At 36.9% G+C, this 20958-nt stretch overlaps 2 protein-coding genes and 1 long non-coding RNA gene across 16 annotated transcripts in view; all 3 read left to right on the forward strand.

The window, feature by feature from the left end:
* LOC120276886 overlaps positions 1–4558 on the forward strand; it is a 29614-nt gene extending 25056 nt beyond the window's left edge. For 8 of the 14 annotated variants that reach the window (XR_005541413.1, XR_005541386.1, XR_005541408.1 and 5 more), the window contains 3 exons: positions 1702–1784; positions 1925–1988; positions 2559–4293. This is a non-coding gene — a long non-coding RNA (uncharacterized LOC120276886). Of the gene's footprint in view, positions 1–1701; positions 1785–1897; positions 1989–2558; positions 4294–4394 lie in introns of those variants that run through there. The other 6 variants (XR_005541392.1, XR_005541388.1, XR_005541389.1 and 3 more) reach the window with 6 other exon arrangements.
* A 1551-nt stretch (positions 4559–6109) lies between these two features.
* Positions 6110–9470, forward strand: LOC120276878 (glutamyl-tRNA reductase 2-like). Its single transcript, XM_039283615.1, has 4 exons — positions 6110–6647; positions 7611–7852; positions 8011–9175; positions 9278–9470. Exons 1-3 carry the CDS (start codon positions 6404–6406, stop codon positions 9142–9144), a joined length of 1620 nt encoding a protein of 539 aa, XP_039139549.1. The 5' UTR covers positions 6110–6403; the 3' UTR covers positions 9145–9175; positions 9278–9470.
* Positions 9471–11672: 2202 nt separating this feature from the next.
* LOC120276869 (beta-galactosidase 6) lies at positions 11673–20458 on the forward strand. The gene is made up of 19 exons (XM_039283603.1): positions 11673–11985; positions 12117–12212; positions 12770–12882; positions 12981–13047; positions 13150–13242; positions 13321–13464; positions 13664–13752; positions 13933–14038; positions 14186–14273; positions 15513–15631; positions 16383–16544; positions 17130–17347; positions 17487–17596; positions 17808–17917; positions 18079–18186; positions 18451–18555; positions 19176–19384; positions 19474–19810; positions 19944–20458. Exons 1-19 carry the CDS (start codon positions 11821–11823, stop codon positions 20049–20051), a joined length of 2547 nt encoding a protein of 848 aa, XP_039139537.1. The 5' UTR covers positions 11673–11820; the 3' UTR covers positions 20052–20458.
* The last annotated feature ends 500 nt before the right edge of the window (positions 20459–20958 follow it).

Below are 20958 nucleotides of genomic sequence, written 5' to 3' on the forward strand. Positions count from 1 at the left end.
AATTGAATATCATTTTTATAAATGCCTTATAAGTTCTTCATGGAATTGCAAATGGTCTTCCAACTTCCAGTTCAACTATTTCGCAATATTTGAGGTATATGGATTTGTCTTTTCTTATCATTTGTGAGAACTTACTGTCCATCATGCTAATTTTTTCTACCCTTTTGATACTCAGGTAGCAGCATATCTCATAATTATTCCTCTAGAAGCATTTTATGTCAAAATGAGTGTATGGATTGGAGGAAGGTAAGTTATGTCAAAGAGCCCATTAATATATAGCCCATTTTAGCCTTTTACTTCTTGTGTCTATATATACTTGTATACATCACAACATGAAGAGGATTCTTCCTCTCTTCATCTCTTCATTCTCTCTATATTCTATATAGCCTTATTCTAACAAGTTACTTGCAACTGTTTGACCCAGGTTGCAGGTGAGGAATGGACCACTCTATGTTTGGGGGGTATGGCTGCAACATTCTACCTTAACAGATCCCACAATATTGGGATCCTCTTTTACTGCAACAATGGTGAACATGCTCATACTTGATTGTAAACGGAGACATTTTATCTTACTTAACGGTGTATAGCTTTATATAAATAACATAGAACTAAATTGAAGCCAATGGAAAATGCTCTTATGCGATGATTGATTGAGACACAACCTCTACTATGCGTTAATTGTCAGTCTGGCTTAATGTGGGTTTGAATAACTAATTTTTTGACAAATGTTACTATCAACCTTGTGTGTTTATTTTAGCTTGTGGGTGTGCTGTAAGAGCTTTGTGGTGCATATTAGCACTGTATGTTATTTTCATTGTCAATGTTATTTATTTTTTAGTTAAGTATTTATTTATTTGGTTCTCATGCTATATTGGTATGAAACAGATATTTGAAGTGGGTGATGTTGTCATAATTGATGAATTAAATGATGTTGGTGCAGCAAATAATAGTTGACTTGCAGTGTTGTACTGCAATGTATACTCTGGATTTGAGGTATGAATCATATGGTGTACACCATATAAAGGTATAGTTTCTTAATGTTTAAACATGCTATAGACAGTTTCCCTATTGCTTTGGGTTGTTCCTTTGCATTTTTATTCCATGTGCTTAGTATTTGTGCTTGACAAATGGATGGTTTGCACATTTAACTGAACCATAGAAACTTCCCCAAGGAAACCAAAACACATAAAATATGATTTCATTTATAGTTATTAAGCGTTCCAGATGTTGTGATGATCTATTCTATTTTTAACAAATGGTTGAGCCATATCTTGTTTACACATCCCATTTTAAGTAGCACAAAAAATTCTAAAAGTCAGCAACACTTGACTTTATGCTTAAAATGTAAAGGGGCCTGTATGTAATTTGATTTTCTAGATTTTGTTACTTTGCTAAAATGCTTGTTGAACCACCATTTGATTGTTTTTCCCTACTACATTTTGTGGCTTTGCTATGACCAATATGAGATTTTCGGCAAACTTCTTTGTGGAGTCATTTTCTAATTAGTGGCTTGCGTAAGAAGCCTTGGTTACTATATATGGCAAGAATGCGACATTTGTATTAATACAATTTGCTGGTGTTAAGTATTTATTAGTTCCTTAATTTTTGACTATGTAGTTCATATGTCAATTTCATGGTTGGTTTACCTTTTATAGGGTGATTAATAATCCAAATTTCTTCAATATTTTTCTCTTTCTGCAGGAAATTATGGGCTTGGTTGAGAGAATAATGACATTTGTGGCTAAACCTCATGCAAAATCAACAGACGATATGAACCTTTTAGTGTAAGGAGTTGGTGCTTGATTATCAGATGGACATAAATTTTGTGCAATTTCTTCATCTTTATAAATGTTCAAAATCGCTAAAAATTCTCTTTGATTATTGTGTATGATCTTAGCATTAAAGCTAGCTAAATTCTTCCCAGCAGACAATGCGGCATCAGTTTTAAGGGCAAAAAAATTGGCAGCTTTGGCATTCTTCATCCAGAGGTAGTGTATTCAAATATATCTTTCACTCTCCAGTCGGTAAATTTATTAGAGGTCGTGCTGTTTGATTAGATGTATTCTTTAAGAAATTCTTTGGTCATGGTATCTTGTTCTAATAAATGGAAATCTTTGATGTTCACGATAAATCAAATGCTAGACTTTGTATGGGTGATTTGCATTTAGGAAAATCTGTCTGAACTCTGATAGCACGGCTGAGAGTTAAAACAGGTACACTTTTCATAAGAGAGTGCTGTCTGCCCTAATTTTCTATTTGTCATCATATACTTTGACACTGTTCTGCTGAAAGATATGAACCAAGTCCAGTCAAATTTTTGTAGTTTGTACCCCTGCACAAGTATCAGCTGAAAGGTTATTAACGCCTTAATTTGTTTTTGTGTAAATTTTCATCGATAAAGATTTTGTTTAGCTACAGTGTGGTCTTATTTCTTAAGATATTTACCCAGTATTTTAATTTAAGCTTGCTCATTATAATATTATATCATATTTCTTGTACCAAAAGTAACTCCATATGGTTGCCATATGAATAATGATTTTATATTTATGTCCTTTTAGGTTTTGTCCGAGTTCAAAGTACAGGACTCTTGCTCTTTTCTTGAGATTGGCATTACAGTCCTTGCTGTGAAGTCCTGGAAATTTTTTTATGTGAATGGAAGGCAGTTCTAATTTCTCATATTTATTGTGGGACACATCTGCATGACATTGAAAAATACCAATTCAAGTACTTCCCTTTTTGTCATGAGTGCTAACGCCATTGATTACCGGTTAGTAATCTTGTTACTCTAATCGCAAGAGAATAAAAATATTAAAACAAGGAAAAACAAAAAGACAGAAATTTTTGTGATTCGGTTAATATGATCTACGTCCACATACAGAAAAATAGAGATTTTTTATTCTTTTTTTGCTTGAGGGAAACTGATACAATACAAGAAACTCTAGAATCAACCCTAGATTCGAGGACATATATAATCCCCAGGAAACTGATTTGGCTTAGTCCATGCTATTAAGATACCTTGTCACTTAAACCATGTGAGTCCTCTGCTCCCAGAATTTCAAGTCTAGGTATAATTTGGATCGTGGTATTCGGACTAGATTACCACGATTTGATGATCAAGTTCACGACATCTCAACAAATGTCCTTGTTGGAATAATTGGAAGTTTGGAGGAATATCTCAACAAATGTCCTTGTAGGAATAATCGGAAGTTTGGAGGAATTTCTAGAGCACTTAACAAAGAACACAAGGTGCTCATTTTGGATTCTAGTCGTGAAAATACTTTCCCGAAGGAGAATTAGTCCCTTATAATGTGTGTCAAAGGTAAATGCGAAGCCTTTAGGATACAAAAGACATGAAAGTATGTCTCATAATTATTTAACTCCTTTTATTACACCGAGAAATGGAATCTAACTTTCCTAACTTCTTTTTTACATAAAGAGTTGTCTTCTAACCTCTACAACTATCATAAAATCCGAAAAGACGCCATATTAAAAATATTTTCAATATTTAAAAATATTATAACACTTATGAACTCAGAACCAAATGCGATTAGCTTTCTGGGCCCATTTTGTTTGATGTTGTTCTCCATATTGACCATTTCTGAAAGCATTTTTAAACTTGTTAAAGTTATTTTAATTGGGTATTTCATGGCTGCAATTTCTGTTTCTTGAGTTTGTAAACATTCCATCTCTTTCTAACTGATATATTGTGCCAATTGTTCATCCAGTCATTTTTCTTGTTGATACTTTTTTGAAAGGCTAACTTTGGTATTTTTGTTATTTGAAAAGCAGGAATAAGAACCAAATCAGTGTGCATTGTCTAAATCATATTAAGCTTTTGATAATATAAAATGTGGAAGAGCACTTTTATAACAGTGGAGGTAACAATAATGAGGAACACAAGACTTCCAGTAAGTCTTCATGAGATGCTTCGAGTATTTTGGTGTTATTGTTCATTAACTTTGATCATTGACTGAGAAAGGTTAACCTGTTACAGGAGCGTTTATTAGACATAATTTGCTTTGAAATTGAAATTACACATAAAATTGCATGTTCAACCTTGTGTTTTTTTTAATGAAATAGTGTTTGGTCGTTCCTAACTAGTTTGTTAGGATTTGAAATATTTATCCAGTAAACAATTAGATAGAGACGTGGAGAAATTTATAGAACAATTTAATGCCAGATTCAATGTGATGGAGTGGAGTTGAAGTTACTTTTCTTTACCTATTTCTCTTTGTATCCTTATTTCTATGCAACTTATCTCTATTGTTTTGTCCTTGTTTTGTATTTAAACTTAAGCTGTACATATATATATATATATATACATAATAGAGTTGCATTTTTAATGTATGTAGATTAACCAAATTCGATTTTAATTTATGGAATATATGTTGCAGGACGTACAGCAAATACCTGATCATACTTGCCTTTTTGAAAGTGAGCTGGTAATTCACATAAAAGAAAATTTATGCAATGTATGCAGGGGCGAAAATTTGCTAACTATAGATAATAATTGCCATTAATTTCTCAGACAAATTAACAGAAAATAATAACTTTTGACGTGCGGTCTCGTAGAGATGAGGTGGGCACTTGCACAAATTCTACTTAAGTTTTTGAAACTTCAATTTTTTTTTAATTTAATTATCATTGAGAAAATATTTTGTGATCAAAATTATGTACATCTTTAAACTACTAATAATTGATATTTATTAATAACAAGTATTTTAGTATTGATTAAAGATTATATTTAGGTTTTTAATGTTGATAAAAATTATTAATTAAATTTAAAATGTAAATTTTTTAAAAATAATTTTTTTTTTTTTTTGGAAAATACCTTTGTTTGAAAAGTCATGAACAATATGAAGAATCTTTGGAATGCCATCTACATGATGTTCTATAATAAAAATTAAACAGTAAAAGGATTAAAAGGATACATAAAAAAATGCTTTTTTTATAATGTTAAATATGAATTTTTTTTATAATTTACCTGATTTAAATTAGTATATTTTAGGTTGTCAAATGTTTTTATGGAGTTTTCAACTAAACATATTATTTAAATATTTGCTTATTTGTAAATTTATATTTATTATGAATTGATTTATCTATACCAGCTCAATTGCTTGAGGTAACGCAATATTTTTTTTTAATCAAAAGATTAGCACAATTCCATGATGAATTAAATAAAAAAAAATTCTATAACCATTAATCTAGCTAGAAAGTTTCAATTTTGTAGCCTAAACTATTTAATTAATTTGCATTTTCCCTTAATTGTCTATATAATAATAAATAAATATTATGTAGTACAACGATTAAATTTATAGATCTAAAATGCATATCCAATCATGACTATATCAGACTAAAAAAACCTCAAATGATTTAAATGAGAAGAAATCATCAACATACATAAAAATATTGATTTAAAGAATTTTTATCAAATCACAACTACGGCTGCGCGGCGCCGTGAGGCACAGGGGCTTGCCTTGGTGTACCCTCGCCCGCCTCACAGGCATAGGCAACCCTAATGCCTGCCCTATAGGTTCAGGCACGCAATCCGACCTTCAATCGGAGCTAGGAAGGCCAGTGCATATGCACATCCTCAACCACACCAAGTCAAAAATGACTCGAACACACTCCCAATGAGCTAAGTCTAAATTACTAAGGCAAAAACGGAACAAAGAGTTATTTGGGTACCCAACCGATGATATAAATTTACCTGTTCCAACAATATATATATATATATATATATATTTTCAAGTAAAAGAAGTCGATCCAAAAAAAAAAAACATAAAAATTTTCTGACTGCTTAATAAACTAATGAATTGGCGAGTTGTCAAAACCATCACATAAAAGATTACGAATAGCAAATTCTAGCCATAATAAGTTCCTTCAAGGAAAGGTATTTAATAGAGTAAATATACAAAATTAGTTGGACCAAAACTTAAACCACGTACTCATGTCCCCGCTAACCAGGAAAACATCAACTACCAGTCTAGGTTGGCGTGCGATGAAAAAATGACGCTAAGTTAATCCGCATCAGGTCTTGATTTTCAAAAGTTGGAGGGGATAACATTAGCCGATGGCGAAGAAATGATGAATCGATGATAGGGTTGAATTGCAAGTGTGGATAGAGCGTGGAAGACAGCAGCCAATCAGGACGCTGGAAATCCTAACCCATTCCGATCCTCGCCACGTCCACCAAGAGATGGTTTCTCAATCCCACCCACGCGACGCGCCATGGATTAAACCAAACCAAACCAAACCAAACCAAACCATACCCCACTCGTCGTCTGACCATTCATCTCCACCAAAACACGAATTGCGCTCTTTTTCTTATTCGCTCCGTTCTTGGAGATACAAAAGTCTTCCGAAGTAGTTAGGGTTCTGGGCTGCTGCCGACCTTGTTCCGATGGCAGCATCCGCGAGTGGCTGCTCTACCACCTCGTTCGTTGGGGCTAGCGTCAGGCCCTTCCTGCACAAGGGCTCCGGCGACACTCTCAGGCCCAGATCCCTCGTCGCCAATGCCTTTCAAATCCGATCAGTCGTCCGCGGCCCAAGGTCTGAACTTGAGATCACCCATTCCCAGGATACCATACCCTCCAGGGCTTCCAGCGTTTCCGTCCTCGAGCAGCTTAAGGTCTCCTCTGCTGATCGTAAGCACCAGAACCGAATCCTAATTTCTTTCACTGAGCATGATCTCGTTGTCTCCTTATTTTCTTTTTCTGTAGAACTTTTGGGTTTTTTTATATTTTGTTTCTGAATTTGTTGTTGAGAATTTTCCAATGTTGCGTAATTCTTGAGATCCAGGATTTCTACTTTCGCCAACGAAAAACAAAATTTAACCTTTAGTTTTCTTGGCCATGAGAATATCTCGAGAAAATGTATGGAATATTGGAATGTAAGCTGCCAAAGGAGGATGGATAGTTTGTGCCTTTCTTCTAGTCTCTGATATGAGATGGCTTCATAGAACCTGGGCCAACATTATGAAAATCTTCTATCTTTCATAATCTCTCTCTTCCTTTCTGCAGTGCCTTGTAGTTAAACTCATCCCCTATTCCTCCTTCTACCAACTCCTTGGAGCAAAAGATGCACTTTACCTTTTAAGCCACTAATTGGGATAGCATTGCAATTCATGCTATTCTTAGGTTGCATGTTTTGACTTGTGGAAAATTGTCTTCATGACCTATTCCAATGTAGTTGCTTGCTGTGCTTGCCTTTCTTGGATTTTATTATATCTCAACAACTTGAATGAGCTTCCTAAGCTAGACTTTGTACTGTTTTTTTCTTTATCAGGCACCGTTACTAGGATATTAGGTAATGCAAGCTTCTCTTTTATTATGGCTGTAGCTGAAGACGTTGAAGATTGAAATGCCTGCTTTCATTACATGGTACCAGTGCCTTTTCCTGGATTTTTATTATACAAGTCATACCATCCAGGATGGCATCTTCATAAATTAGAATAGTCATTCCCTTGGCCTAGAGATGACTTGCTGAACAACCAGCATTGTCTACTTACAATCCTCCATGAATTGGAATTCTCACATTTTGTTAATTTGCAAATGCCTTTGATGGGATGAGCTGCAGTAGTTGATATTTTTCACTTTAATGGTTGCCAGGATACATGAAGGAAAGGAGCAGCATTGCTGTTATAGGGCTTAGTGTACATACAGCCCCTGTTGAGATGCGTGAAAAACTTGCTGTTCCTGAGGCACAATGGCCCCGTGCAATTGGAGAGCTTTGCAGCTTGAACCATATTGAAGAAGCGGCTGTTCTTAGTACTTGTAACAGAATGGAAATATATGTAGTGGCTCTGTCCTGGCATCGAGGAATTAGAGAAGTGACGGAGTGGATGTCAAAGGTATTTAGTTTTCAAGTTGCTGTTCTATAAGCAATTCAACTATCGCACATTATTTCTTCAAACCAAAGCTTTCAAAGAAAGCTCAAAATGATATATGATTACGTTTTTTGCAAGACTACTTCAATGCTCATATGCCTCTCCATTATTTGCTTTTGTAGACTAGCGGTATTCCTGTTTCAGAGCTCCGTCAACACCTGTTTTTGCTCCGTGATAGTGATGCCACGCGACATCTATTTCAAGTATCTGCTGGGCTTGACTCCCTTGTGCTTGGTGAAGGACAAATCCTTGCACAAGTTAAGCAGGTTGTTAAAGTTGGGCAAGGAGGTCGAGGGCTAGGGAAAAATATTGACAGGCTTTTTAAGGACGCCATCACCGCAGGAAAGCGAGTTCGTACTGAGACTAACATTGCCTCTGGGGCTGTATCTGTTAGTTCAGCTGCCGTTGAACTGGCCCTGATGAAGATTCCTAACTCCCAGTCTCTTGCTGCCAGGATGCTTGTGATTGGAGCTGGCAAGATGGGGAAACTTGTGATCAAGCATTTAGCTGCAAAAGGGTGTAAGAAAGTTGTTGTTGTAAACCGGTCTGTGGAAAGGGTTGATGCCATCCGTGAGGAGTTAAAAGAAATTGAGATAATTTACAGACCTTTCACGGAGATGCTTTCAGCTGCTGCTGAAGCGGATGTTGTGTTCACTAGCACAGCTTCAGAGACACCACTGTTCATGAAAGAAGATGTTGAAACCCTTCCTCAAGTGAGCAAGCTGGTTGGTGGTCTGAGGCTCTTCCTTGATATATCTGTTCCTAGGAATGTGGGATCGTGTGTCTCTGGTGTTGAATCTGCCCAGGTGTATAATGTTGATGACCTGAAGGAGGTAGTTGAAGCCAACAAGGAAGACCGATTGAGAAAAGCAATGGAAGCTGAGTCAATCATCACAGAAGAATTGAAACGGTTTGAAGCATGGAGAGACTCTCTGGAGACTGTTCCTACCATCAAGAAGCTGCGGTCTTATGCTGATAGAATTAGGGCTGCAGAACTTGAAAAATGTTTCCAGAAGATTGGTGATGATGCTCTGACCAAGAAAATCAGAAGAGCTGTGGATGACCTTAGCAATGGTATAGTGAACAAGCTTCTTCATGGACCACTGCAGCACTTGAGATGCGACGGCAGTGACAGCAGAACTCTGGATGAGACTCTTGAAAATATGCATGCCCTTAACAGGATGTTCAGCCTGGACACAGAGAAATCAATTATAGAGCAAAAAATCAAAGCAAAGGTGGAGAAAGCTCAAAACTAAGATACTAATGGAACTCAACTTTCTCCATATGGTATCCTTGGGGTTCTTCGTCTTAATTTGTACCATACTATTTAACCATTTTTGTTTCGGGCATCTACTCATTTTTTTTTTTTTTGTGATACACCTTCTCAAGCTCAAATAAGAGATGTACTTGCTCAGTTTCTCATTCATCAATCATATTGAAGATCTTTGGATTGGATGGGGGAGGTCTCTACGTTTATCTATTATGCTGCAATTATATTACAGTAGCTGATGAGTTGTAACAATGGGAAACTTGCCTGTTCTACAGCCGTATGTATTTATGTTATTGATTCTTGTATTAAGAATTGAATTTTGTGGACTTGAAGATGTTTTTATTCAGAAATGGATGTTGCAAATACATGCATCTAAGAAGTTAGAACCATTTTTGTTGGGTTCTTCACTTTTACTGTCTCTATCCCGTTATGAATAAATCAGCCTTTCAGATCTGCTGAAAAAGCCTTGCATGCTGGGTATAACCAACATGTCGACCAACTTGGATTTGCCTGTACAGACCTAAACCATGATAGTATGGAACTCTCGTGACCGTGAATGCAAAAATTATAAAGCATATCGTACATTCCTAGATTCTATTTTATGTTATTCCTACGGCATCATTTATAGTGAACCATGACACGCTAAGCACGCTATTTACCTGTAACATGTCTGTATGCCCTGGTCTTTTAGATATTGTATCTTGCAGACAGGAGAGCGACACCCGTACAACCACAACCACTATTGAGAGGTTATCATGCTATGGTCATTGGCTGATGAATGATGTGCTTTGGTCTGATAGCTTTACAAACTTTCACAGAGTGGTGGAGCAGTTGTTGACAACTAGGTAGTGGGGGAAGCACGGGTGCGCGTATAATTAATTTCATTGTACAATAGAAAGGAAGAAGATAATAATTGAGGCCCTCCGGCTCCATATGGAGTATTATTATTATAAACGCTTTAATTTGGTTAGGTTTAAGCTGAATGAAAACTTAAAAGTTGAGAGTTTGGAACTTTGGACTTTTCCATGCTCTCGAATCCCCATCCGCTGTAATTTGAGAGGGACCACACGCACTAACATCACCAATACCGTATCGTGTTGGGAAGAATTTTTCAAGGCAGCGTGAACGTGAGAAAAATTTTACAAATATGAACAAGCGAATTTAAACATACAAGGAGAAAGAAATCAACCAGTGGGAAAAGCAACTCCGATTCCTCTTCTAACTCTAACATCGTATAACTGCTCCAATACAAGCAATGTCTATGAGTTGGAGTGGGGCAGAGGAAAATGACATGCGGTAGGGCATAAGAAAATGACATCAATAATACATGCAGTGGACGGATATCTTTGTCTTTGTAAGCTGGTCGACCATTTTGCGAATCCTGGTTTTAATACCACTAGAAAGGAATGGGCAAGCAGTCACAGGCTCACAGGCATACGTCGACTTAATAATTAATTGGTGCTTCCACGAAAACCAAAAGATGCCCTGTGATCTTTATATTTTGTTGCATCCAGGGATTTTAGTTTTATATCAGATATATCATATATGGTGGTCCCAGTGAATATAATTAACAGAGTAAACTAAAAAAAAGCATTTGCATGCATTGTACACACGCTACACATCTGATCATACCACGAAAGCTATCTCCATATATACAAGAGTCCTGACCATCTCTGTATGACTTCAGTTTACGAATTAATTGCATGAACCCTACTAGTTGGTCCTCATAACGCCAAGAATAGCGGATACGGACCCATGCATACGGCATGCCCAAAACCACCTCTGAGCCTGCTGAAGTCATCCCCAGAAAACTCCCGAGTCAGTTTTTGGTTGTTCACCCTCCACAGATCCTGATGCTAAGAAACTAACAGCCAAGAAGAATGTATGCTTATAGCCAAACCAAATTGTGATAGAAAAAGGACCGGGGGGATCAAGACGAACTCATCCATCAGTGAGTGTGTCAGGAGCCAAGAATGTATGCTATTCCTTACACATAAACTAGTCTATAATGGGAACTCATCCGTCGGTGAGTGGGGCAGGCCACCAGTCGTGTCCTACCGCCCCATAACAATCATTGACTCGTTCACTCCAATACTACCTAGCATGCATTTAAAGAATTAAATACAGAGATGTCCACCCAACACTCTTGTCCACCCTCTTTTCCTCAGTGCTAGTGTTATCTTTTATTGATATTGATACCTGTGCCATGAGGCCAGAAGAAGACAAAAAGCGCCATACAGCTCCAGATGAGTTGTTTTCTGAAATAAGACGGCATTAGGTCCGTAAATGAAAGGCAACTTTTGGAAGTGGAAAAATATGGCTTAGAAGAAGGAGCACACCACATAATCCTATGATATCTCCAGACACAAGTAAGAAGATGAGTAGAAGCGTGCATATAAGATAGTCTTTGATTACTAACAAAAAAATAACAAATAAAACTCCATTGTAATAAATGAATAAATAAATAAAAAGATGAGTAAGCTGACATATTGAAACAATGACACGATTCAATTCATAGGCGAAGAAAGAAAGAAAGATAGATAGATGAAGCTTACGCTTGAGAGTTGAGACAAAAAAAATTTAAAGCCCCCGCCAACCCCACTTTCCTGGTATTCTCTTTTATCCCCCGCACAACACCGCTATTCTTTGCTTCGCAGACAGTATGAAGGGCATTCTCCTCCTCCTTCTCCTCCTCCTCCTTTCGCTGCTCTTCTGGGAACCGGTGCTTGGGGCCAATGTGACGTACGACCACCGGGCGCTGGTCATTGATGGCACCCGGAGGGTCCTCATCTCTGGCTCCATACATTACCCACGCAGCACTCCCGAGGTCAGTTACGATGATGATCATCATCACCAGGACATCTCTATCTCTGTCTCTCTTCCCTTAAAAAAGTGCATTATGCCATTAACCCAAATAATGATGGTAACTCAAGTAACCCCCATGAGCATTGAACGTAGATGTGGCCGGACCTGATTGAGAAGTCCAAGGCCGGGGGACTCGACGTCATCGAGACCTACGTCTTCTGGAACATCCACGAGCCCGTCCGCAACCAGGTAGCCATCTCCGCCCCTTGAGTCTTGCCTCTTTTTCGAAGATAGAGATCCATGGCCTCTTCCTTCAGATAATGTGCATTTAAGGAAAAGAAAGAGTTTTCCCCATCTGTATGAATGAAATTCTATATGTTCCTCTTGCGTTTTAACTTTACTAATTAGCTAGAAGATTCGGCTTCAGAGTTTAGTTTCCCATTTTGTTTTCACAAATATAATTTTCCATCATCATTGTCTTCTCTGTTCTAGCGTTACAATGGATCATATCATTTCTCTGATGAAACCTCCTCTTTCCCTCTCTTTCTCTCTTTCAATTATTAAATTACTTAACTTGAATGCTCATGCGCAGTATGTTATCCCCACTGAAATATCTCTACTTGGCAGAGGTCACCATCGGTTGTGCTTTCATCTCGTTTTTCTGTAAAATACATTTTTATTTTTTAAAATTTCCAAGTTCTTGATCTGTTTTGCTGTGAAGATTTACATTCTTAACTTTGAGAGATGATTTTGAGGTTTGCTCTTCTTCTTTCATTCATGTCATGACATGATCTGCTTTACATCAGTATGATTTTGAGGGGAGGAAGGATCTAGTGAGGTTTGTGAAGACAGTGGCTGAGGCTGGCCTCTTAGTACATCTTCGCATTGGCCCCTACGTCTGCGCTGAGTGGAACTATGGGTGGGCAAGCCGCTAAGACATCATTTTGAATTCTGAAATAGTTTTTCTTTTAAAAGTCTTATATCAAATGATTGCAATTGCTGTTGAACTTGATGCAGTGGGTTCCCTCTTTGGTTGCATTTCATCCCTGGGATCAAGTTTAGGACAGACAGTCAGCCCTTCAAGGTCCAAATCATTCTTTATCTGATTCTTTATTTTTTGTGATATATAATGCTAATATGCTACTGTCATCTGCTCTGTCCGGTCTGCCATTTGCTCTAATTTCAGGCAGAGATGCAGAAGTTCACTGCAAAAATTGTGGATATGATGAAGCAGGAGAATCTATATGCATCCCAAGGTGGACCCATCATCTTATCACAGGTTACCATAATGTCTATCCTTTCAATCTTAGTTTGCCATCGCTGTCTCATACTACCTAATTGATCACTTTCATGGCAGATTGAGAATGAATATGGAAATGTCCAGTCAGCTTATGGATTAGCAGCTAAAACATACATCAATTGGTCGGCATCCATGGCGACCTCTCTTGATACTGGTGTACCATGGGTGATGTGCCAGCAAGCTGATGCACCTGACCCTATAGTGAGTGGCAAGCAGACAATCTATTTAATAACATAAAAAATGTGAATATTTTGGAAATAGATGTGAACCTCTTTTGCTAGATAGATCAAGTAAACCTACTCTTCTAATCAGTTAGCATATCATTCTTGTTTTTTTTTTTTCTTCTATGTATTAAAGTATCAATGCCTTCTCTGATGCCCACAGGCTTGTATTTTTGCAGATTAACACTTGTAATGGGTTCTACTGTGACCAGTTCACTCCAAATTCTAACAAGAAACCTAAAATGTGGACAGAGAATTGGACTGGGTGGTAAGGTTTTTATAACCATTTTTGAATCATACTGGTTCAGTAGTTTGATGGCTATTTGGTTGTGGGAGGAAAACATATTCTTCTCTCATTAATCACATCCTGTTTTTAAAGCCTTATCCTATGTTTAATTTCTGTAGTTCTCCTACATCTATCTAATTTGACTGAACTGTGATTTCGCAGGTTTCTTTCTTTTGGCGGAGCAGTGCCATATAGACCAGTTCAAGACATTGCATTTGCTGTCGCTCGTTTTTTCCAGCGAGGTGGTACCTTTCAAAATTACTATATGGTAATTGGTATTTGGAGTTTCTCTCTATTTTTTTAAATCAGTGTGCAACTTTTCATTTCATTTGATATATTTTCTTATGGTATTATAATTTCTATCTATTCTAATCAATGTGAAGCTTATAATTTCATTTTATATATTTCCTTACAGTATCATGGTGGGACCAACTTTGGTCACACTTCAGGGGGCCCATTTATTGCTACAAGTTATGACTATGATGCTCCACTCGATGAATATGGTAAGTTTGAATTATATGAAATTAGAATACCTCAGTGCTCTCAATGACTATTAGCATGCAATATAGGATCACTGGCGACAAGTTGTTGCATGCATGATATTGGTTAAGTGCAATATAGATATTCATCCCATAAAACTTGTAGGTGATGCCACAAAACAACTGAGTCATGACATAAGGTTTATATAGTGTTGCAGAGGGAAAGAGCAAGCAAACAAGTGACCTGCTGTCATAAACTTAAAGGGTAATGGCAGGATAGTTCTGTTATTGAACTTTGATTATCTAGGGCTTCTCATTGCTTCATCTTTAATTTGAGAAACGTTCCCTACCCATTTATCTTTTAAAAGTGTGGTGAAGAGTTCTTTTCTCTAAATATAATAGTTTGGTAAATTTTGAGATTTTCTTGTTTTTATGGCCTTGCAACAGCCTGGAGAAAATGTATTCTGATAATCTAATTCATCCATTAAGTATAATTCCATCAGAGAGTGTTATATATATATATCCTAATATTTTTTTTATTTCTAATTTAAAGTGTTAACAGAGTAAAAATGGGCGATCAATTTTGATGCCGAAATGTTGTCGCCTTGCTCCTTTTAGAAATTTAATGCACGCCACACCACCTAAGATTCCTACTAGCACCATAGTGTATTTATCTGATGACTTGTGCTTATTATCTACTTAGAGGAAGCAGTAATTGAAATACGATTTGGAGAAGTTTGGGAGTTTTAACCTGTTTTAGGTGATAAAAGTAGCTCTGCCCCATCCATTATGGGGTGATGGAGGCTGGAGGCCTATTATATCTGGGTTCCTAGATTTTGCAAATACAAAAACGTCCTTTGACCTTAATTAGCTAGATGGTGTTATATTTCTCCTTTATGCTTGTATGTTCACTTTTTTTTTCTTGCCACTTAGGGTTTAGTTGTTTATCTGCTCAGGAAAAAGTAAAGGTTTTGGAATTCCATCTCTTCATATTTTTAATTGCTTGGGGATGATGATAATGAATAGCTTTAAGATGTCAGGTTTACCAGGTGGTATCTTTTAAAATTACTCTAATATCTCCTTGGCGGTTTTTATTGATAAATCAAGGATCTGACAATGCTTTATGCGCCTGAACATGAATATCTTTAATTGCATATTTTCTTTTCTTTTTTCTTAAGTATATGGAACAAACTCCTGTTACATCAGGTTGAATGGCCATGACTACTGTTGAATATTTTCTATACTTTATCTTGTACATTGTAGGAATTATAAGGCAACCAAAATGGGGACACCTAAAGGAACTACATAAAGCTATAAAGCTTTGTGAAAAGGCCTTGGTGGCAACTGATCCAACATCCAGTTCTCTTGCTCCAAATGTGGAGGTATGGCCAACGCATTTAAATATTCTGGAGATTTAAAGTTCTAGGTCTCATGCCTTCATTTCTGAAACCAGGCATAAAATCAGATTATGTGATTCCATGATATGAGTTTTTTTCCTTTATATTTTTGTTAGAAATATAGTACCACATCGGTTGTGTGATAGAAGTGTAATGGGTTTATATATAAGTATAGGGGTTGAGCCATCAAGTCTTGAGACTTTTTGGTGTAAGACCCCTTAACCCATATAGAGCCCATATAGGGCCCACTAGTACCAAAATATAAAATCTAACAATTTTCTATGTTTAATTTAGGGTCAATGAAATTGATAGCTTGAAGGTCATATGTTTTAATTGAACATGAGAGCTAAGAGTAGCTAAAGCTACAAGTTGATAGTTGATTTATACACAAATGTAAGTTTGATAATGAGCTGATCCATTACAAACTAAGGATGTTATATTTTCAAGTGATTAGTGATATATGTATACTTACTCTTAAAAAGGGGTGCATCTCTTTGGAAGAGCACTTGAGTTTTTAATGCCTGTGCTTCACATAATTTCATGTTAAATGCTTGTGACACGCAATTACTCAAAAGTGAGAGGCAGCACCCTAAATAGTGTTTCTTGCCATGATTGTGAGTTTTATATAATGGTTTTTATGGCTTTTCAATTTTGAGTTTTTTATTAATAATATTCTTGGCAAACCTAATTATTTATCGAGTCTCCTCTGCAAGATTTTAACCATTCCCTGCTTCAGGCCCATGTGTATAACACAACAATTGGCTGTGCTGCATTTCTGGCCAACATAGGAATACAGTCTGATGTAACTGTTATTTTCAATGGCAAGTCATTCCATTTGCCAGCATGGTCTGTGAGCATACTGCCTGACTGCCAAAATGTTGTACTTAATACTGCTCAGGTTTGCCTTCACCTAATAATTAAGTCGATGCTGATTACTTTTCATGGCAGAACTCTGTTGATTCCAACATTGGTATATATTTTTTGTCAACATGGAATGCTATCTCTCTCCTTTGATTTTTACACAAACATTGGCATGGTATCTACATTGTTTGCTTGCATGACTATCACTAAGCAAATGATTCAAGTCTCTACATGCAACATGATAAACATCACACTTGGTTCTTTTTAATTATTTTCTGTATTTTCTTGAATCCAGCCTCTTGAGTGTTATTAAAGCTATGGGTACATAATTTTGTTTCTGAGAACTTCAAGTTACATTTCCAAGAACCCTGCCTCACAAGTTTGATACACAATCATGAATTTATTCATCAAACATTTTCTTTCTTTGATAGTATTGTAAAAGTTATCACTTGCTAACAAGAGAAGTGCAGAATATTCCAACTAAATGGCCTATATTTGACCCTTCTGCATTTGCCATCTATCTTACAGAAACTAGATTTTCTTATGAAAGTTTCATAAAGTTAAATCCCAAGTGGCATGCCTTCTTGCGCATTTCTGATCCACTGACATGATTCCCATGCAGATAAACTCTCAAACTACCAGTCAGCAAATAAAATATCAAACTTTAAAACATAAGCGCACAGATGAATCTGATCACTCCTCTGAGGCACTACAGTCAGATTGGTCTTTTGTTAATGAACCGATTGGTATCTCAGAGAGTGATGTGTTTGCCAAACCTGGGTTGCTTGAGCAAATAAATACTACGGCTGACATGAGTGATTACCTTTGGTATTCCATAAGGTGAGGACATTTATTTATGAAATATGCCTCTTGTTATATGCTTCAGGCCTGCTAACAACTCTCTTCATTTCATCTGGACATCCAATAAAATGATAAACTAACTTGCCTTTTACTGCTTATGTATGTATATGTTTCACAGCATTGAAATCAGCGGTGATGAGCCATTCCTTTTCAATGGGACCCAAACTAACCTTCATGTGGAATCCCTTGGCCATGTCCTTCATGTTTTCGTAAATAAAAACTATTCAGGTGATGCATGGTGGAAAGAAGGGAGTAAATTGCCTGCAAGCTCCCCCCCTTCACCTGAAACCCCCTCGTATTTTTTCTTGGGTTAAGCAAAAGAAGATTGTTTGATATTGTGAAGCTGCTTTTCTGCATTCATCAACCTTGCTACATGAATAAATAGTACTTATGCTTTTTAGTTCTTGGAATTTATTAGTGCCATGGAAATTTTGTGCAGGCCGTGGGATAGGTAATAGTGGTAATGCGAAGGTTACTCTGGAAAAGACCATTATGCTTTCACGAGGGAATAACACAATTGATCTTCTGAGTGCAACTGTAGGCCTGCAGGTTGTTCTTATTCCTGATTGAATAGTTTTATTTTGATTTATTATCAGATGTCAGGTGATGTTAATGACCTTAAGGTTCAGTCATGGCATTTTTGGATCCTTGTTATTAAAGAATTAAGACCTTGTTTCAGTTTTTTCTCATTTTATTTCATTTGTTTCCAGAACTATGGTGCATTTTTTGACTTATCAGGTGCTGGCATTACTGGACCTGTGAAGTTGGGGGGCCAAAGTGGCTCATTAGATTTATCTACAAAAGAGTGGACTTATCAGGTCAGTTGTCTTGGACCGAGCAGGATATTCTCTAGGTAGAAGTGTACTTGTACTCTCCATCTTTCTGATGGAGCCAGCTTTTCTTTGTTGCAATGCTGTGGTATTCCATAGCTAAATGAGTTGAAAATGATTTTCATGCTCTGAAATGGAAAGAATATGTTATATTACTTAACTGGATCCTGAGTTTGGTGTGAGGAAATATTATGTTGATTTCTACTATAGATTGTTGTAAGCTACTTCTTATCTTCAGTTTTGCAAGTGCAGATTGGACTTAAAGGAGAAAAATCCAGGCAATTTGAGGATTTTGAGGCTTCACAGTGGGTATCCTTGTCAACCATACCAACAAATCAACCTTTGATATGGTACAAGGTAAAGTTTATTGACATTTGCATTCCATTGTCATAAGAACACTTCTAAGAACTCACAACTACAATCCTACGAGGATTGTCATCGAGGATCTCCTTTACTGTTAATGCATCTACAAGGGAGTTCTAATCTGGCACCTTTGAGCAGAGGTCACTGGATCAACTTTAACAATGGTATTCATTGAATGAACTAGACTTATTTGCATTCCCTGCTAATGATGGATGATCCATCTCATTTGCTCTTGTCACTGCTCCTGGGTAAGAACTAAAGGAAAACTATGGCACCCTTTATCAGGTTTTATTTTCTGAGACTGTTGATAAAATGCATACAGTGAGCATTGGAATTCTAATTGAGAGCAAATGCCTTCTGAACTCTCCTAGGAGTTGAAGGTGTATCAGGTCTCATGTTGAATTTTGGTTCAAGTGTGGGAAACCTTAAGTTGGAGGTGTCTGGTTAATTCTCATTATATGCAATCAATTAGATTCTAACTTACAGAATGTTCTCAGGCCTAAAGGGCTGTCCAATTAGCTAGTAGCAGCTACTTATGATGCTGTTCTGTCTTTTTTACTCGTTGTGCTTCAAGTATTGTCATTAAAGGCCCATCGCATGTTCTCTTTACGCAGACAACCTTTGATGCTCCCGAGGGCAATGACCCTGTTGCGATAGACTTCACTGGAATGGGTAAGGGTGAAGCATGGGTGAATGGACAGAGCATTGGACGATATTGGCCAAAAAACATTGCTCCGCAGAGTGGCTGCTCTTCTTGCAATTATGGAGGAGCTTTCAAGAGTGACAAATGTCTAAAGAACTGTGGGAAACCATCTCAGCAACTGTGAGTTTCTGAAACTGCTTTTGGAAAATCCGGCTGGCTGAGCCTTAACTAATCTCACTTGAATGCGTTTCCTTTATAATTGTACCTAGGTACCATGTTCCTCGTTCATTTATGAAACGAGATAGCAACACTCTAGTTCTTTTTGAAGAGATGGGTGGGGATCCTACAAAGATATCTTTCGTAACAAAACAGATTGGAAGCGTGTGTGCACATGTATCAGAGTTGCACCCTGGCCCAGTGGATGCTTGGAACTCTTCAGGACAGAATAGAGGGACATTGGGGCCGATGTTGACTTTGGAGTGCTCCTATCCTAATCAACTTATCTCTTCTATCAGATTTGCTAGTTTTGGGACTCCACATGGTACATGTGGAAACTTCAACCATGGCAAATGCAGCAGTGCTAATGCTCTAGCTGTTGTCCAACAGGTACGTTCTTTTGTTACCAATCTTTTTTATCACTCTCCTTGTAATTGGAATTAATTCTGTGATATGTTATTCCTAACTTTCTGCCTATATATATATATATATATATATATTTGTGTGTATATATATGTTTTAGGCCTGCATTGGGTTAAAATATTGCAATATTGGTGTCTCGGCCAAGTCATTTGGTGATCCATGTAAAGGAGTCACCAAGAGTCTTGCGGTTGAAGCTGTGTGTTCTTGATAAGATAGTGAGTACCGACCATGCCAATGGTGGATGGGAGCAGAGTGTCGCTTGGGCTGGTGTAAATGCATGCCAATATCTGAATAAACATGTCAAGTGATTCAGAATATATATATATATATATATATATAGTGATATTTAAATATTTATGTTGTGCTGCAAGTGTTATTTTATTTCAAGAATTCACTGAAGTGGATGATGGATCTGTGTATCAACAGCTTGAGAACAATTATAGACAGATCAGTATCCATGGTATGTGACATGTGGCTAATATAGATAATAATAGAATAAGAAAGTTGTAAAATAAAATATATTTGATACTTGTAGGAATAAATAGGGTTGATGTATTAAATTATCACACAAAATCAATTTCAATTCGTTGGCGCGTCAGAGTTCTTTGTACCAAAGTTTTTTCTGCAATCATATATTCCTAGCTAATGAAGCTCTTCTTAAGGCAACTAACCTTGGCTGTCGGCATGCATTATGGTGCATCTTGATCCTTTGATTGAATCAATTTCTAATCTCCTGAATGAGCTCAACGTTCCTCAAATCCATATCATACCTCAAACTTGGATGAAAGCAGCTGTCAATCTGGCCATACTCGGTTCTAGCAAGTATTCTTTAACCTTGTTTCATCAAGGGAGGGACCTACCCCGTTGGATTATGAAGCATTTTAATTAACTCGGTTTTCTTATGTTCTGTTTTTTTGTTCAGTTTTTTGTGTCTTGTATCCTTTCATATTTTGTAGCTTTTCTTTATTTTGAATAAATAGCTCTTTTTCCCCAAAAAAGGAAATTTACATTAAAAAAGGATTTCTAAAAAACAAATCTTGATACTTCATTTGGATAGAAAATACATATTGGTAAGGTATTTTGCATTTTGTTCGAATTTCAAAATTAGTTAATTG

The sequence above is a fragment of the Dioscorea cayenensis genome, chromosome 2, assembly GCF_009730915.1.
Source record: "Dioscorea cayenensis subsp. rotundata cultivar TDr96_F1 chromosome 2, TDr96_F1_v2_PseudoChromosome.rev07_lg8_w22 25.fasta, whole genome shotgun sequence".
NCBI classification, from domain to species: Eukaryota; Viridiplantae; Streptophyta; class Magnoliopsida; order Dioscoreales; family Dioscoreaceae; genus Dioscorea; species Dioscorea cayenensis.

Bases quoted from the DNA above. Each gene is read 5' to 3' on its own strand.
- LOC120276878 (XM_039283615.1), top strand. From the start codon at position 6,404: ATGGCAGCATCCGCGAGTGGCTGCTCTACCACCTCGTTCGTTGGGGCT. The intron at 6,648-7,610 runs GTAAGCACCAGA...AATGGTTGCCAG, and splicing joins TAAGGTCTCCTCTGCTGATC to GATACATGAAGGAAAGGAGC. The intron at 7,853-8,010 runs GTATTTAGTTTT...TTGCTTTTGTAG, and splicing joins TGACGGAGTGGATGTCAAAG to ACTAGCGGTATTCCTGTTTC.
- LOC120276869 (XM_039283603.1), top strand. From the start codon at position 11,821: ATGAAGGGCATTCTCCTCCTCCTTCTCCTCCTCCTCCTTTCGCTGCTC. The intron at 13,753-13,932 runs GTAAGGTTTTTA...GTGATTTCGCAG, and splicing joins ACAGAGAATTGGACTGGGTG to GTTTCTTTCTTTTGGCGGAG. The intron at 18,187-18,450 runs GTCAGTTGTCTT...TTGCAAGTGCAG, and splicing joins CAAAAGAGTGGACTTATCAG to ATTGGACTTAAAGGAGAAAA.